This window comes from Poecilia reticulata, chromosome 11, assembly GCF_904066995.2.
Source record: "Poecilia reticulata chromosome 11, P_reticulata-male-v2, whole genome shotgun sequence".
NCBI lineage: Eukaryota > Metazoa > Chordata > Actinopteri > Cyprinodontiformes > Poeciliidae > Poecilia > Poecilia reticulata.
This window is the reverse complement of record NC_088840.1, coordinates 14,341,325-14,360,749: the sequence shown is the minus strand read 5'-3', so window position 1 is coordinate 14,360,749 and position 19,425 is coordinate 14,341,325. Positions and strand designations below refer to the sequence as shown.

Sequence of the window (19,425 nt, the reverse complement as noted above, 5' to 3'; positions counted from 1 at the left end):
TACACAATAAAGATATGTTTAATAATATTTGGGATCCCTTTATACGCTATACTGGTTTGGATATTTCTGCTATTTTTTTCATGGGGCCTTAAATAATATATTGCATTAATGTGTCTGCTTTTAAAAAAAAAATTATTTATTTATTTATTATTATTATTTTTTTTATTTTACAAACTGAACGCAGCCAGGACGCTGAGAGCAGCAGGTCCTCCTCCGACTCTTTATCAAAAACGTTAATAACTTTATTAAAGAACAACAATAAAAAGATCAACAAAACGTGTTCAAATTAATGATTCAACAACAATAGTAATCTCAGTGATTATTGTTTCAACAAGGTGTTGCGCAATTCTGTGCGTTTCGGTTCCATGATCAAAATAACGAGCAGAGCAGGAGTTTAAAATTAACTAATCAACCACCGCTGTGTTCAGGGACCGCTTATTAATAATCGCATAATAAATATCAATCCTGAAAACCTGATATCGTAACGGACTGAATGTTATGTTTTTAACATAATCTCTGGTCGGCTTGTGGAGCTCAGGAGGTTGCCATGGTAACGGCTGTGCTTAAATGACAGAGAGACAAGAGTAAAAATGTGCGAGTGGTTTAGAGTTGATCACCTGTTCAGGTTGTTTTACTTTGTCTTGGCGAATCACAGCCGCTGTAGTTTCTAAACATTCAATAAACTACAAACTTTGTAGTCACACAGAACGAGAATAATTACATCGTTCTGTGTGACTATATGTCAATCACAACAAACATCAAACACGGCAAATACGTTTCTTTAAGTATTTAACAAACAAATGGCTTCTACCGCGATAACTATGTGAAATTAAATTGTCTATTATAAAAAAAATAGTTTGGTGCTGTCGGGCTCAGAGTCTGAGAGGCTTTTCCTTTATCAAACAATTTTTTTGCCTCTTATTTAGTGGAAATATTGATGTTGATGAGACTTTCTACAAAATAACCTACTGGGCTACTGATTATCCCTCTGGACACAGGATAAATAGAACCAGTTTAAAAGCTAAAATGAATGGTTATATGCCAGACATGGAAAACTGGAACTGGGATGCACTCCATGCCATGATGTTCAGAATTTAGGTCTCACGGCATCTCAAGGTGTGAACATTACAGCCAGTGGGCTCAGAGAAATACAGCTTTATTTTGTACCAATTCAAGAGCTACCCAGCTTATATATATATATATATATATATATATATATATATATATATTGTCATAGTACCCCCAAGAATTTAAAACTATTTTCACCCCTGTATGTGTGTATATATATATATATATATATATATATATATATATAGGGGTGAAGGATCTTCAGAACAAACTGGTCATGGCTTAAGAAGGAGATAATGGAAATAAAACATTTAAATATGTAAATATATATATATATAGTGTCTGATTTATTTGATTCACAAATCAAATCATAAAGTAAATTTCAATAACCCAGTAAATAAAATTATATATTTATTTATATATAGCCTATATAAATTTATATAAAACACAAAACAAAAAAATTTTTGAAATTAAAAAAAATTTAAATATGTAAATTATTCTGTTATACCAAGTCAGATTTACACAAAATATGTCCATATTAAATACATTATACAGAATATATAGTTTAATGCAGTATATGAAATCAACTTAAAATGAATAATTAAATATGTGCAATGAATATATAGCAACTACATAAATATTATATATAAATATTGTATTAATTTCTGATTTTAGCTAAATTAGTAAGAACAACAGTTGATGTGATCTGTTGATTTAGATTGAACTGCATGTTTAATTTCAAGATAATGATTTAACTTCATGCTGCTTTTTACACTTGAGGTCTGCTGAAACCTCGGCATCGGTTTTAAAAAGAGCAAAGCAAAGAACAAAAACACATGTAACAAAGTCCGTCAAGTTTTATTTTCTCTTTCATAAATAACACTGAACAAGCTTTGTACAGTGATAAATACTATTTATACACTGTAAAACTCTCTCTGTATTAAAAAATACAGCATATGTGTAATGCACTTGATACAGATGGGGAAGTATTGCATTCCATAGCACCGGACCGGACCGGTCTCTATGAAACATACTTCCCTCAGGAATCAGTTGTTGCATAACTAGATCTAAGTTAAGTAGAGCCCAGCTAGGAAGAACAAAAGCTTTATCTAAAATAAAAAATAACAAAATAAAATAAAATACCTCCACATAATCTTTTAAAGTCCCAGCTGAGAAAGAGACTATGCATGGTAATTGTTCACCCTCATTTCATTTATTTATCGTTTTGGGGAACACAACACGTTCTCACCACGCTTTTCTAACAAACTGGCGTGAAAAAATATCCTAAACGTACCAGACTGAGAGGTTGGAGATGTTCATGCAACAGCAGTGAGAAGCTAAATCGTTTGTAGGCGATCGAATAGTTTTCGGGGCTCTCCCGAAGCTACAAACGCTCACATTTTTGTTCAGGTCCTCAACAGAACATCAGAGGCAGCAGGAGGTTAAAAAAAAAAAAAAAAAGGCAGGTTGAACACAAACGAGTCAAACACAGATCGACTAACAACTCAGACGCGACGTTTGAAACATCTTCAACAGTGAGACTGAACAGTTCCAGGTTCACTTGGCTCAACGTATTACAGATATATGTTTTTATTCCCTTTGTTGTTTTGTTTTTTTTTTGTCATTTTTGCTTTTTAGTGTCAAATAGTATTGCTAAATTCCAACGGGAAGGGGCCTTCAAAGAAACATTTCACAAAAACGGAGAAATAAAGAGATTATCAGAAGATGGAATGTGTTTTCGGTAGAGATGTGCCGATCAGGTTTTTTCCTGCCAATAGCGATACCGATCACCCATAAGGGCAGATCACCGATACAATCACATAATTATTTATTTTTTATCATAAACACTAACGGTTACATTATGTGGAAAAAGGAACCATGAATTCACCTTAATTTAGACAAAAACTTGGTTTTAATAACTTTTTCCAAGAAGAAAACTAAACAAAACAGGCATTGTGCAAATTGCACTGCTATCAGTAATACTATCTTTAACAGACTAATAACATATGAAGGCTCTGAAGAGGCTAAATAATGCAAAGAGCAAAAATAAAACCTCTCAACATTGCCAAAAAAATTCAAGTATAAAACTTAACATTCAAAGGCACCATTCCTTATCAAAGGGTGTGTAGGTTCCATTACAATAAACAATTCAGTTACTGAATGAAAACTTCCTGATAGCATGGCGGCTAGCTGATTACTGGTAGTTCTGATTGGCTGTTTCTGACTGAGCGGAGTAATTATGCACATCAGGGAGGAGATTGATTATTTTTTTAGAGATTATCTGTCACATGTTAGGACAGCGAAAGTTTTAATACGTATGTAAAATGTATTTTTTTAGGTTAGATGGTGCAGCTTTAAGCAGAGGTTCGGTGTGAGAGTCACTACCAGGTGGAGCAGAAGTGGCGCTCCGTCTGTGAAATATTACTACCCGTAGCACGTAGCAGCGGTTCAACAGCGAGAGCAGAACCAGCGTCTTACATCGCAGCTTGAAGACTTAAATAATTTTGCGGGTTATTTGTTTAGCTTTCTGACCGTCATGCTAATCCGGGTGAGTGTTTGTAGCTGTGCGCTGCTTTACCTGCTATCTGATCCTCATTATGTCTTTTTTACTGCAGTGAGCCTCGATGTAGCCAAACTCTGTCAAGTATGGTATTGTTTTGATGTTGCATTAGCTTCGTTATGTTGATGCATTTTGACGTGCTTCAATTTTCCACCGCAACACGCAAACTTCCCCATTCACTCAGTGCGTTATAGTTCCTAATCGCTTAGGATTTGTTGCTGCGCGTTTGCGCAGTGTGAAGGAAAGAGCTGCACAGGAAGGCTGCGAAATGAAATGCAGGTGATCGGTATCGGCAACAAGAGCCAATGATCGCCGATCACCGATCATGCACTTTTTCACGAAAATCGGCCGATTATGATCGATGACGGATCGATCGGCACACCTCTAGTTTTCGGACAAACATCAATTCTGGATTTCAGCTGAAACGTTTGTAGAGAAACAAAAGAAAATAAAAAATAAAATAAAACGAAAACTGTGGGGAGAAAAGAAAAACAAAGATCATCAGCCAAGGTTAGACAACAGGTTTCCTGAAAAACAAGATGGATGTTTTAGTCAGAAGCCCTTATTATTCCTCAACCAGACTTTGTCTGAGGAGCAGCATCGTAAGAAATGTAAAAACAAACCACAGAATCACATTCATCACTTAGAGTCCACGTTGTGTTTGATTGTCAGCTTCTGAGACTTTTAACCAACCAAACCCGTCCAAAGTTAAACACACCTTTACGAAAATATTGGCGGTCGGCTTCAGCGGACTACGTGAGGAAATCTACGGCAACGAGAACCTTGTTGATCGACGCGGAAGTAGGTAAATAAAGTTGTTCATCTATGGCACAGAAAAATAAAAGGGTCTATTTTTGCTTTACTTTCATTCCATAAAAGAAACGAAGCTGACTCGGGTTTGGGTTACTTTGTGATTAGTTTGGTTTCAGCATTGAATGCAACATTCACACTCTTTCGTTAATCTTTAATGATCTATTGCACGGATTTGTGAACGTCAAAGAAAAAGTATTTACAGGCGCAGCTCGAGAAATTCAAATATAAATAAAAGTTCATCTAGGTGATTCAGTCCACAATTAAACTCAGGTGTGGGTTTATATTTCAAGTATTTGTGAGCTTATAGCTAATAAAAATACAAAGTTCGGTCACTCCATGAACTAAAATTTTATGTAATACTTACAAAAACAATTTTTTTTTAATTTAATGCAGAAATGTTTTGGCCCATGCAGCTATAGAGAAGCAGGCCAAGTTGATAGTAGTCCAAGAGTGCTGAATCCAAGAATAAGTAAAAGAAAGCTTAGTGGAAGGAAAAACCGTGGTAGAAAAAGGTGCACAAGCAACAGGAAGATACACAGCCTTAGGAGGATTTTAAAGCAAGACCCATTCTTGAGTTTGAACGTATATAAAAAAAAAAGTAGAAATATTAACCTGCTAAAAGGTATGTCACTTCTAGACTGTGGCTTCGTTACTTCATTGAAGTGGCATGAAGGTAAATCAAGCTTTTTCTGACCAATCAAGCTCAGTGACTTCATGGTTATTGGTCCAGGAAATGGTACTTTTAATCCAAAATGCATGTTTTTCCACCACACATTTTCCTTCCACTCAACTTTCCAGTAATATGCTTGGTTAGCGCAAAAACAAAGCATTTCTGCTTTGTTTTCGATTCCTCAAATGTAAATTCAGCACATTTCTAGTAAACTGAATTTGAAGTATTCATTAGCTGTAAGCCATAATAACAAAGATAAACACTTGAAATATAACACTAAAGTGTGAAAATTCCTTTGTTAATTTAATTACTGAAATACATTATTTCTTTCAATGTTTTTCTAATTTTTCTTTTTTTTTTTTGTTTCTCCCAATCGCACAGTCAAAAGTAAACTAAGATGTAAAATCAAACCCTAGGATTTTCCAGGAAAAACCTGACCCAGTGCTTCCAACGCCGGAATCACTTCCCTGGCTTCATACCTCGCCTAAACTTCCTGGAAGAGGCGTTCCTGAGTGTCCTGCTGCGAAAGCTGCTCCTGTTCCGGCAGCTCAGAACAAAACTAATAAACCAGCAAAAAGAGCTTGGAGACTTCTCGAAATGAGGGCACTTTAAAAAGAACGAACGGCTAAAGCGAAAAGATTTCAAAGTATTCATAATGCCCTTGTTAGTAAACTGTAAATGAGCAACCGGGTGTGGATAAAGTCACCTGAAACGAAACAGAACCGCATGAAGTAAAGGTGCATAGGTCGGCAACAGAAAGTCGATTCCTTGGTTCTCTAGAAAGCTCCGGATTGCACATTCATAATAACACCAGGCGGCCGGTGAGGCTTGTTTTGCCTCACGTCTGATATTTCTGAAAGTCATTGTTTCATTGACATCTCCTGTAACAGCAGATATTACGAGGTACCTAAAGAAACTTAACTCATAAAACGTATTAGGATGACAAACCACAAAAAGGATTTCTCTCTGCACCATTCCTTATCAAAGGGTGCGTGGTCCCAACATGTCGACAACAGAAACCGCAGAACCAAGACACTTTCAGGGTTTCCCTCCGAACGTGACGTCATGAAGGATAAATGGTAAACTTTGCCACCAGTACGCTCTGGACTCCAGAACTCAGTGGGCTCCTTCTTAAGCTGTCTGGTCTTAAAAGCCGAGTCTTCTGGTCCGTGGAGCTAACCGGAGTCTCTGGTCGTCACACCACGTTGATGCAGTTTCCGCCGCCGCCGGCCGCCGCCCTCTTGCTGCAGTACGAGAAGCTGCTGTGATTGGTGGAGGAGCCATTCATGTGCGATGACTTGAGCTCCATCTGGCAGGCAGCGATGGCAGCGTTCAGCTCAACCTGAGCTCTGTGGACCACGTAGAACATCAGCCCAATGCTGATGATGATCTGTGGGGACAAGCAACGCAGCACGAGCTCATTTTTGGGTTTGTATCGTTTTAGGGTGTCTTGTATGCTCTGTTCGACTGGGGAACAAAAATTGCAACATTTGCTACATTTTCAGCTAGTCTGGTTTTCTTGAACTGTGTCAAACCAATTAAACCCTTTGAAAAACCTATTTCCTTCCTTGCCTGTGGTGGCGCTGCATCAAGAACCGATGAAGGAAACGACATGAGAACTTCTGAGCGTAACTTCCTTCTTCATGAAACATCAACAAAAATTGAGTGGCGTCAAATTTTAGCAGTTGTAGGATTTCCCTTTTTTTTTTCCCCTCTCGCTAGGACTAGATACACAGGTTTGCTTTGGTTATATTTACCCAGAATATAACCAAATGAATTCTTGGTAAGATAGGAGTATTTGATCAGGTAACGGGTAAGTATGGTGGGTTATGCTTCCATATGGTGTAAGACATACAAAATAAATATGTTTTAATTTTTCAGCTGCTGTAAGAGTCCTGCAGAAGCCCACGGCATCACACCGTGTACACCGACCTGGCAAAGAACAGACTGCCTGACCCTCAGTAATGACCATAATGATTAATCAGCCCATTTCATAAACTAAGACCTGCAGTGACCCAAATGCAGCTCAGCAGCCCATGTCATGAGGGAACATTTAATTAATGTATTTATAATGCATGAGCTGGACTGGAAGTAACAACTTAGCAAAGCAACTTCATAAGTGACCAGACAAACATGTCTGGATTTATTAGTCTTTCTGGACAAAATATTAGGTTGCAGGTTTTATTTACTAAAAATGCTGCCCAAATATTTCTAAAGTATTTAGGTGAGCTTTCAACTTTTGTTTCTATCATTCTCAACTCCAGTGACATCGTTTTAAATGCATCTGAAGGTCAAACGGTTAATTTGATTTAGTAAACATTGGGTTTAAAAGAAAAAGTTTTCTTCACATCTACCACTAGTTTTAGATAATTAATGAATAAATGTTGACCTACTTTACCAGAAAAACAAAAAGTTGGAGCAAGTGTTTTCATCCATCTAGCACTACTCTCTCAATTTATTTGCACTCAAACAATTTTTTTTTTTTTGTATTTTAATGTCATGACAAAATCCCAACTAAAATAAAAGGATATAATTAGTTTATAAAGCTAAATAAAATGTCTGAATTTCAGCTATTGCTCTCTGTCATTTTTGCATTGTTTTTTATGGAGCTTACTAAATTTGTGTTCTAAGGTAGTTGATTACATGCCACTTTTACAGCACCCATTTTTGCATACTGTAATCCCAGACAAAGTATAAAGGTCCACGCCTGAGCTATAAATACAGTCAACACTGACTCATGTCAAAATGAGGTCCACCTACAGCCTCGACATTGAATTCATCCCCGCTGCTCACTGGGCTCCGTTTTCTTTTTTCAAAGTCGTGTATTGGCTGCTTAGTTCACTTAACAATGTGTCATTTCTTTCCATTTATTAAAACTATTTTTACGCTTGCAGACATGCAGTTTAACTGCAGTTTGCATCAGAATTACATTTTTGTTTCGAAAACAGCTGGATGAAACTGATTCAGTTAATATCTGTAGTGTGGGATTTCTTATTCTGTTAAAACTGAGTGTAGTGCGGCTGTAGACATGCGTTATGAAGCATCCAAATCCAATTTTAATATTTAAGGACATATTTCCAATGGGCTGAATTAAGTTAGAACTCAGCAGCAGGTGTGCTTTGGTGTCAAGCCAAATTAAAAAACAGGAGCCAATAATAGGAGAAATTTGACTGCAGAGCAACAATTTAAACCTACACTTCTTGGAAAGGTGTGTGTGTCTTATGAAAATGCTACATGTCATTTTGAAGGTGTGGCTCCCTGCCCTCACTAACAAGCGTCACCTGTTTTCCCCAAGTGCATTATTAAACGTTCGAGCAAAGTGCACATTACATGACACTATGTTTGTTCAACAGTGCTCATACCAGGTATGTTGTTGCAGTGTGAAGCTGCCACCAAGGCCGACCAATGCTTATCTATCGTTACACAGGCCCAAACCCTGCAGATGAAGCTGAATCACACACTGGCCTTTACAAAAAAAAAAAAGCAACAGTGAGCATAAAATAACTCCAAGTTGGACTTGAAAAAACAGTCTCTGAGTTATTGAGAAAACTGCATAAGTACAAGAGAATAGGAACTAGAAGAAAGCTGAGCATCTGCTGTCACTAGAAGGTTGTTCCTTCAGGCACTGTGAGCTTTTGGATTTGTTCTGATACAGCTGATCTAATGTACTAGCAGAACTTAAACACGTCACTGAACCGCAGCTAGTGGAAAAACCTCCCTGGTCGGATTATTTTTGACACAATGCCAGTTCGTTGTTGTGTGTCAGCTGCTGCAAAGACTCTATAAAGTGTTTATTTTAAGGGGTTTAATATAGAAATCGAGAAATTGGAAGAAGGAAAACAGGATTTGCTGGTGCAACCCGGGTCGTCCATGTTTGACCTTTGGACATTTCTAGGAGAACTCTGAATATACATTAAGTGGATCTGTGCTTCAAGGCATAAAGTCAGCTGAAACCCAGTTCCCTATTTTATATACAAGTCACTCATTATTATTCATAAATTCAGCTCTAACATTTCTCGGCTACTCGTATACACATGCGAGTAGCTTGACATCGTATCCATCCGTCTCACCTGCAGGCTGAACACAAAGTAGCCGCTGATGCTCTGCTCGGCGATGACGTCCTCCATGGTGCGCAGGGTGGTGCCCAGGTACGAGTTGAGGAGCTGTGTGGGCAACAAACCCACGGAGGAGGCCACCAGGTAGTTTGGCAAGGACACATCTGTGATCTGAAGGCAGAAACAGAGACTTTACCACGCTCAAAAAAGAGAGTAAAAAAAAATATGGCAGCACTTCGGAGCAGAAATGAGAACCGTTTGCATATGTATATTTTCGTGCCATGAATTATCACTTTATATTTCGAGGAACAGAAGTGGACACAGTCTCCTGTGGTTAAATAAATGTATGTTTATTACAGAACCATGTTGTCACAGAGAACAACACATTAATTTAGAAGGAAAAAGCTCCTGCTAAGAATTATTTAGTTGTTGGTACCTCCCACTACTTGCTTAAATCTAATGAAACAAACTTTTTTATTTATTACTTCTAAATGTCTGCTTCTAGTTATCAAGAACTTTATAACAAGCATTAGACATCATTTGCATACTAGTCAGGAAAATCCTTTTTCTTTCAACTGAGACTGTGGTCAGATTAGATCGCAGCCAGGCTGTCCTGCAGCAAACACTGCGTAATGATGCATAAAGAAAAGCACAATACAAATAAATTTGTTCTAACAAATTTAAACCAGGGACCTGCATCCATCTGTCTGAGTGTGTGTGGAGTTAAAACTAGGGTGCTTTTTATGCAAAATACGGTTTTAAAAGTGCTTTTGCCAAAAGGAAAAAAACTGAAGCTGCTTCTTATACATATTTAGAAAAATACAATTAGTCAATATGATTGAATACCGTTTTTTATTAAGTAAGGAAAACCAGCTGTGTCACCAACTGAATATTAATTAGGTAATTTCTTACAGAAGTGATAATATATACCCTTGATACAGGGTTAATTAAAGAGTTTGCATCTGCAACATTAGAATAAGACAAGAAGACACAGATTAGATTCACCCTCCAATCTCTTTCTTCTTGCACTCCAGCAATAATAATAAAAAAAAAAAAAAAAACAGAACTCAAATCATTATCTGCATAGTTTCATCTGATAGCATCTACTTCAGTTAGCTGATGAAACTACGCTCTTAGGGTTGCCACAATATTATGTAATTCGTGTCACAATAAGAAAATCAGATCTTGGTTATGCTGGCAAAACAAACGCCAACGATATGGTGTAACTTCCACGTCCTAAACACACGTCAGCGCAGATTCTGCTCGGCGCCTCGTTTCTCGTCTAGGCCGCCTAAATATAAACAAACGTCTGTGTTTGTGTCACCCTTGATCCCTTGATTAAGTGATGACATAAGCCGCAGCGTGACAGCGTGTGGATGTGACCTTGGCTCGGCGTGCACTTTGTCCAGACTGTGGCTGATAGCGGGGCCGGAGGAGAATACGGCTCGATGCAGCCTGCGCCAAAGCGCTATCGAGGCGTTCGAATACAAATGCTGGATCCACCCAAGCGTCTCGACGCAAAGATGAATCCCAAACCATCCTTCGTTTAAAAGAATAAAAATAAAAATCCCAGACTTGCCTTTTCCACAGTTCTAATACATTATTTAAACAGACATAATAAAATCTGGAAATACAATTATTTACCATATTTTTTTATTTTTATTTTACATACTTATCTACACCTGAAAAAAAGTGAAAACAATTTCCACAACTTTCCTGACTTTTTCAAACCGCGTAGGAGTCAGTAGCTTTCCAAAACATAACTGATGTTTTCTCTTGATGCTTTTCACTAAAAGATCTTGACTATGTGCAGCCATGACACATCCAACCAGTAACATGTAAAAAAAAAAAAAAAAAAAAGAAAAAAAAGCTTTCAGCAGAAATCATCCCCGACTTTTAAAGTGCCTCCGCCTGTCAGGCGTCTTGCATATATGCGGCTATCTGGCGTTCATCTAGGGGAGAGCTCATCGTTGGTATTTTTATAACCGTGCAGACAATTCCCACTGAACCTCCTACTTGCTTCTGCAAGGCTCTACATCAAGATGATCTGCAAAACCGAGAAATAAAAAAAATAAAAAACCACTCCATCCTGTTTGACCTGATTCATTCAGATAAGCAGCTGCGCAGGTCTGACTCTGTGCTCATAAACAAAACTGTAAGTAGGCAAATCTTAACTATAGAAGCACGTTAGCTTCAGCTGTAATGAAATTGTTTGTCTGGATACACGCATAACCCCATGTTTTCTCGTACAGATGAGTGTATAAATGAAAGTAATGGGTGTCCTTATTCCTTTATTAGCTCATTATGAAAATGGATGATGCTCTGGGTAATAGAAGCATGCTTAAACAGCTGATTTTGTCCACTTTGTCTTAGCAAACATTTTTTTTCTTTTTCCCCCAGAGCTGTCCCATCGTTTTGCTAACTGCTGCAGTCTCTGGGTCGTTTTAGGTTACCAACTATAATGTGGCACCATCTACTTCAGCAGAAACAAGCAGGGGGCACGCTGAAATGTAGCCTCGCTCGCAGAAAGTGCTTACCGAGGGCAGAACTCCACCGCGATGAGTCCGTACGAGCCGAGATGTTGCCACTCATGGCTGCTCGCCCCGTGTACTGTTGAGGGTATGATTGTTGGGAAACAGTTAGCAGCTCGGCTTAGTAATGAGCCTCCTGGTGGGATAAATTATAACAAGACAGCGAGACTCTGAGGAAGGGCTGAAAGCCCCGCTGGACTGGAAGGTGAAAATACTGCCGAGGAAGCAGGTGGAGCAGGGGATTCATCTTATTAACCTTCATCTAGCAGGACCTGATGAAGTCCCTGGTGAAAGCTTCACTGTGTACAACTGTGTGCAGCTGGAAGTAAAGCGCTAGTTTCACACAGCTGAGTTTGTTTTTTCACGAGACAATAAGTCTGGTCCATTCTTCTGTGCATCCTCAACACTGTCCCCGCTAAAACAGTCCAATCTAAAGCAGACACAGGCGGTACATTGGGACAAATGCAGAACCGTTTGACTCGTTCGTAGTCGCTGTATGTTGTACACATCTTAGAAATGTGTCAAGTAGGTGCACAAATATGGAGAATCAGTTACATTTCCTTTTGACTGTGTCAGGATACTCCCTTTTCTTTTTGTTGATAAATGCATTATCTGGTTTATGGGTCCGTTTTTAGCTTTCTGTGAGTGAATGTATGCGTACCAAAACAACCCAGTTTCGGTTGATATTAAACTGGATCTGAACCTGATTAAAGGATTGAATTTCAGCGGGATAAACTGTGTCAATTTGAAGGTAGTTTGGACAAAACGAAACAAAGGGGAATTTTTGTTACCACATTTTGCAAACCAGCGCCAAATATGGAGGTAAATGTGGCATCCTATAAAGCAGGTGTGTCAAACTCATTTTAGTTTTGGGCCAAATCAAGATCATGAATGCTTTTAAAGAGTGCCAGAATGTATTGATAAAACCCGTTCGCAAACTGTTAAAATTAAATCATATTTAACATCTTTTCAGTCCCCCAAGGATTTCACCATTGTTTTGTGAATTTTTTGCAATAGAAATCAAAGTGTCTGTGGTAACTGATTTGGAAATATTTATGACGGTAAATGCATCACTGTGTATAGATCATGGACTGTTATCTGACATCAATTAAGGCTGAGGCAGCTGTTTAGTACAAGTAAGAAAGTTTTTGACAATTTTTGTGGAACATCTGCTATAAACTACCAATTACGTGATGGTGCAAAAAAGTGTGGGGATTTGTTGATTTTGCATGAATTTTATAATAATTTGTAAGAAACTGGAAAGACTGATTGATTTAATTTGGCTGCAAACAAAAAAACTGCACTGATTTGACTGATAACATAATATTTAAGCACATTTTGTGTTCAGTCTAGAACTTAGAGGACCACATAAAAAGCTGTGGCGGGCTGGATTTGGCCCACAGGCCTCAAGCTTGACACATGCTATAAAAGGAACAATCTGAAAATGTCATGACAAAGGCTGATGCACAAAGACGTTTTTAAAGACACAAAGCTGCGACAACGTAACTAAACAAAGGGGCGATTAAAAATGCAAAGTGACAACCAACAAATTACCACAAGGAGCATTCCAATAAGCTCTTCTCCTCTATTTTCCAAAACAAACTGACCTGAAGGAAATTAATAATGCAAACCAGAGTGACAGGAGCAGAGCAACATGGTGCATAACGTCTGTCTCTTTAACACCTCACCATCACCTCTGCAGAGCCAAACCCAGGAGTTAATGCAGCGTCCAAGGTTAAAGCGTCACGCGGGTTACTCTGACAGGACAGGGCCAAATCAACCTTTGCTATGCGGAGAGTATCGCAACCGCTCAGCCTTCACATTAAGAAAACACATAAATCACTTTTTTTTTTTTTTTGCCACGCAGGCAAAAGAAAGCCATCTGCTTGATTCCTGTGATACGATTGCAGCAACATTGCAAATAAAATTTTAAATGTGTTTGCTCTTTAAAATAAATAATTTAGTTTTTTTTTGTTTTTTTGTAAATATATCCATAAGCTCACTAGTCATCTCTAATGTCAGTGTAATCAGTGAAATGTGAGATGCTTCTAAAAGATTCCCCGAAGCACAAGGTTTAACAGCTTACTATATCTGCAGGTTGGGATGATCTCATGTCAAACTGAAACTGGAAACATCTAAAGTACAAGTCCACAACAATAAAGCAAAGACTGTTTTCCAAATGCTATATTTTAATTCCCATCACGGCCAAACTGAGAGAAATGTGGAAATCTGGAAATCAACAACTTCTAAGTTGGTGCAAGAGTGTGTATCTTGGAGCTAAAGCCGGGAGCAAAATGTAATTCAAATTAAATACAAAATATTTCTAAGAAATCAATCATCCAGAAAGCTGAAACTGGTTTTGCATCCCACAATTACAGCTCTTGTGGAAACAGACGTAATGTTTCTTTTTTCTTTTCCCCCTGCTGTTTCCTTTATGCTGTAAGCTATAAATGACTTTCAAGCTCACCAATTTGCATCCACTTTTAAACATTGTGTGCCAGGGTGGTTGACTGCAAGAGTTTTACTACTTCATATAACCAGTAAGAGAGGCTTTATAGAGTGTTTAGATACACACCAGCTTTAGCATTCATGCGGCTTCTGCTTTAAAATTCAACGTTTGCAAAAAGGAGCCGTTTTTGTGATAGGTTAACGCCGTCAAAAAGGCGTAAACATTCATGGAGCTGTTTCACTGCTAACCATCTGCTCTTATTTGACTCAGCTGAAATGTGAGACAAACATGTCATTCAGTTAAAGTGACATTTCTTGGAAAGACGCTGTTGATAATGTGATACTAGCTTTCCCAGAAGAGATGCTCACAATTCTAACAAGTGAGGAATGTCTCTTTCTGGAAAACATTGAGTTTAAAATACCTTACAATATTATTCATACCCATTGGATTACCACATTTTGTTACTTTACAGCCTCAACTTTAATGTATTTTATTAGGATCTTATATGACAGTCCACCACAAAGTAGAAGACAATTACAAAGTGAAAGAAAATTATATGTTACATACATATAACACGTAGACTCTGATGCCTCTAATAAAATCAAGTACAACCGATTGCTTTCGGCAATCAGTTACCCAAACTGTGAACGTATCAGATAACTGTTTAATCTACTGTCTGAAAAGATAAAAGACTATGAAACAAATGTAAACCTACCAAGGTATGACTGTTCCCCTAAAATGACAAGTCATTAAAGGAGAGCATTAATTAGAGAGGATCAACTATAGAGGTGAAGTTTGAAAGCTCGGGTTCGAGAATCTGCTAACATCACAACTATTAATCATGTACTCCACAAATCTGGCCTTTCTTTTCCAAACTATTGTTGAGAGAATGTCACAAGATCTCCAATCTGCTGAGCTCCACAAGACATGTAAAGGCTACAATAGAAATTCAGATCTTGCCAAATGATCTTAAGATTTACTTTCAAACAAAAAAAGTTTCTATGGCAGAAAACTAACATTGCACATCCCTATAAACGCACCGTGCCCATGGTGAAACATGGTGGTGGCAGCATCATGCTGCCACCACATGATGCAGGAAAACTATAAACCTAAACACACAGCCAAAGCCACAAAGGAATTGTTTGACCAAAGCAAATCCATGTGTTAGAAAGGCCTAGTCAAAGTCCTTGCATAAGTTCCACTGGGAATCTGTGGCAACATTTAAACTTTGAATCCAATCTTATTGAGCTTGAGCTATTTTCTCAAGAGGCATGGGCATAAATCTCAGTCCCTGAACAATTGGCCATAACACAAAAGACTTACAGATGTTGACTTAGACCCGTTTTAAGACTTTTATGTGTAATATTACATTGAAAAACAAATATAATCTTTTAAATTTAAACACAACTTTGTGATGGTGTACAAAAATTAAATCCTTTCTAAAATATATAAAAGTTAGTGTCTATAATACCAAACCTGAGAAGGCTTAAGGAGTCTGAATACAAGCCATTGTTCATATTAAAGATCTCACAATGCAACCTTATACAAGATTACATATACTTTGATAAAACTGAAAATAAAAACAGTGATATTCTTCAATGTACTAACAGATTTGTATAAGGCTTTTACTCTCTAGAGGGTAATCAGTGATCATAAATTATTTATACAGTGTATGAAGGTCAAGGTCTCAGGTTGAGTGTAGAAGGGCCGAGGACAGCAATATCCTGACGCTGTTTAGTTTTATCATTTAGCTTGATCAGATGTCTTTGTCTGGATCAAGTTTACATGTTCAGGGAAAAGTGGTTGGCGTACGTTGTGTCGGAGCACCGCTGAAATAAGGCGGAAAGTTCCTTTTCTCTGCGGGACGGCCTTATATTTCCAGCTAATGGACTCTTGTCCGCCTTGAATGTGAAAGTAACATGAAAACGCCTGAGTTCAGTGTCCACTGCAGTTTAAATAGTAGTAACTGTTCCTGACTCAGTTCTGGCAAGATATAATTTCCCCTGAGTGTCAGCTGGCCCAGCAAGAAAGCATTTCCTTTCGCTTCTCTGCTGAAGGAAGAAGGCCACCAATTTAACAGACAGAACCAGGGATGGGCCTGTTTCTAGAATCGAGGTGCACCAATGTCATCAAACATTGTGTGACGCTGTTTCTATGGTTAAAAGCAGGGATCAGAATTCTGTGGCGAGGTTTGTTCTCCAGTTTTTCTACAGTTCTGACCTGTGAATACCACAGATTTTAGCCAATTCTAGTATTTTTTTCTTTAAGAACCGTTATATAAGAAGATGTAAAAACAGCACTGAAAATGTAAGCCTTCTCACTGCTAGTGGTCAATTATTTATGTTAGAAGCAGAGGCCAAGTTACACTGTGAGTGAGAGAGAGTAGTCACTGTAAAATAGTTTTATCAAAACTATAAAACAAACACGATTATGGAGGTGGCATTTCAAACTTACTTTAGCGTCATATATAGCTGACAAATGCAGTTAGCATTAGAAATACAGCAGGTATTTTCCAGAGAATACTTGTTCAAAAATGCTAATTCCAGCATTTTCCGTGACTGACGGGTTGAAAACTCAAACAAATCACCTTTGCTGCTATTTCAGCTTTCTTATATACGCTAAAACTTTTGCTCTCTCACCCTTGTGCAGCCTAAATGTGTAGTATGCAAACATGTCTTGTCGAGGTGTAGATCTTTTAAACAGCTTCTTACCGTTCCTCTGACCTCATTTTAAACACCTCATTACATGGAAAACAGTAAAATGTGAAAGTTCTTTCCTCAATTGCAACGTCGACACCAAAGAGTTTTGTTGTCAGTACAACCGATAGCACTTAGATAAGAGGCATTCACTGAAAAGAAAAAAAATCTGATTTTTGGGTTTCTGATTATGCTGAAAAATCGAGTGATTCAAGTCACAAGTTTTTATTTAGTGCATCTCCATAGTTTATAGTCCATTTAATGAAAACACCATTTAATCTGTAAATACTAGGGGTAAGTGTCAGTGCACCCATAGTCTTCTTTAATGATACATAACAGAGCAACACCGCTTTAGCCTTCTCCACATCTCAGCTGGATGAGAAAATAATCCTGCACATTTCTCCTAGTTACAGGAAGGAAATTCAATCTTATTTTTTCATTATTTACATTATCTCTAGCTCTTTATTTCTGAAAGTATTGTGTACTACGTTGCAAGAGAATGCTGTAGGCCTGAAGCATTTAAATGCAGATTCAGTGAATAGTTTACTGGCAAAATTGCAAATCCTCCAACTCAAAGCAAGCAAAATAAAAGCATCTAAAATCTCCGTAATGTGGTTAAAAATACACAAAGGAGCATAAAATTTTAACAGTCGGATTAAAAACTGGTAATGACATTATGCCAAGTTACACTAATTGTTCATCAAAAATGAAATGCACTGTTTGATTATTAGCAGGTTCTGAACTACAACTACAAGTTTTCTTTAGCCATAAATGTGCATTTCTGTTTTTCGTGACTAAATAGGAGTTTTGTAGGGTTACAGGTGGCATACAGTAACTTTTTAACATATCTGACTTATGTTACTCAGTGAACAGAGTCACAAAAATATACAAAACTCTACACAATAAGCACTTAAAAACTACAATTAAAATTTGTTTTTATTTCATATCTTTGCTTAAGCCTTATATTTGTTTAGAAATATAAGCAACAACAAATATAAGCAATTCAAAATCCATTCAGGTTCCCTCCCCAAAGGTTTTTGTGTCGCCCAGTAAAAGGTTGGCACCCTGGATGGTCAGCCGAAATATTCATAGCAAAGATCACTGGAAACATGAGGAGAAAAAAACTGATTAATGATGTTTTATACTCACCGAAAAAACTGCATTTTGGAGTCCAAATGGTATGGGGGTGAGTCTTGCTAAGGCCACAATTTTGAGTCCGCTCCCTCCTTCCACTACTCGTATAACAGCACTGAGCTGGTCACTGTTCCCAACTTTATTCAGGACCCAGTCAGACAATAACCGCTTACACACTAGGTGTGCCACAAAGGTCCCTATTAAAACTCCCACCATAACCAGTCCCATGCCCAGTACGAATCCATAAAGGTAGCCCGCTGCCACATTCAGAACAATGTATCCCCATCCACATGGAAAGGAAACAATGATCAAACCAACTATGAAGAGCAAGGCTCCGACAAAGCTGTCCAGGCTCTCCACCCAGAGCAGGAGGTCCTTGAGGTACTGCCGCACCAGCGCGACTGAAGAGAAGCACACAGCGGTCAGGATGCAGGCCAGCAGGGCGCTCTTGAAGCAGAAGGTGGTGATGCAGCACGGGTGTCTGAACTCCCCGCTGCTGCTGAAGGATGTCCCCCCCGTGTCGCTGATAATATCGGGGTCTCCATCTGTCTTCCCAGCCCCGACCCCTCTCTCATCAAACGCGCTGCATATCAGGATGTCTATCTTATCACACTCCTCCGCGGCAGTCCTCTGCAGCCAGCGGTTCAGCTGTATCTGCGACTTGCCCAGTGCGTGCTTCACAAACTTGGTGAAGAGCTGCACGGTCGTGACCCCTGACATGTTGTGTGTCCCCCCCTCCCCCGGGCCCCCCCCCCCCTCAAATCACCTGTGGGGACCAGCAGCAGTGGGGCTCAGGTGACAGCTGGGATTGTACCCGGTTTGTTATTAAATCCAGCCTAAAAGGCTTTTCTGACGAAGAGTTCAGCAGTAGTACCGCACAGCTGTGCTGCTCTCACACCAACTGCCATTACAGGGTCGGGCTTTCGTCCGTCAGTGTTTATCTTGGGTAAACTAGCTGGGCGATATGCCAGTCCAGTGACTTTAAAAAGCAAGTTTTGCTGCGTCTGTGTCCGACACTCGCCATGTTCAGAGTCGTCATCCCTCAGCTCCGGGTAAAATCGAGTTAAAATGTGGAGAATGAACGAAGCTGGACGAACTTTTAATACTTCACCAGCTTTCCCATCCAGCCAGCCAGCACGGAGACAGGCGCAAATCACTGCGGGGCTAACTTACTGCCAACGTTAGCTAACCAAAACGGTTAATGGATAAAGTCCAACCTTTGCATTTCAGAGATAAAACCACAGGATCCTCAGCCTGAACGAAAAATCGAAGCCTCTTCAAGAGACATAAAAAAAACTGTTTGTCCTTTCCGCTGCCTGCTGCTCAGCCGTTTGTTTGTCCCGTCTCCTTCCCTATCCGATGGATGCTGCTGTCGCTGTTACAGCTATTCATACCGACCACTGTTTGTGTCCCAGAATGCCAAGTAACCCCAGCCCATTCTGAACCAAC

General features: G+C 38.8%; 1 protein-coding gene across 1 annotated transcript; it reads right to left on the bottom strand.

Moving 5' to 3' along the window:
* Positions 1-1,907: 1,907 nt before the first annotated feature.
* On the bottom strand, positions 1,908-19,422 carry tmem64 (transmembrane protein 64). Its single transcript, XM_008422021.3, has 3 exons — positions 17,992-19,422; positions 9,182-9,337; positions 1,908-6,501 (listed from the first exon to the last, which is right to left on the bottom strand). Exons 1-3 carry the CDS (start codon positions 18,694-18,696, stop codon positions 6,307-6,309), a joined length of 1,056 nt encoding a protein of 351 aa, XP_008420243.1. The 5' UTR covers positions 18,697-19,422; the 3' UTR covers positions 1,908-6,306.
* Between the last annotated feature and the right edge of the window lie 3 nt (positions 19,423-19,425).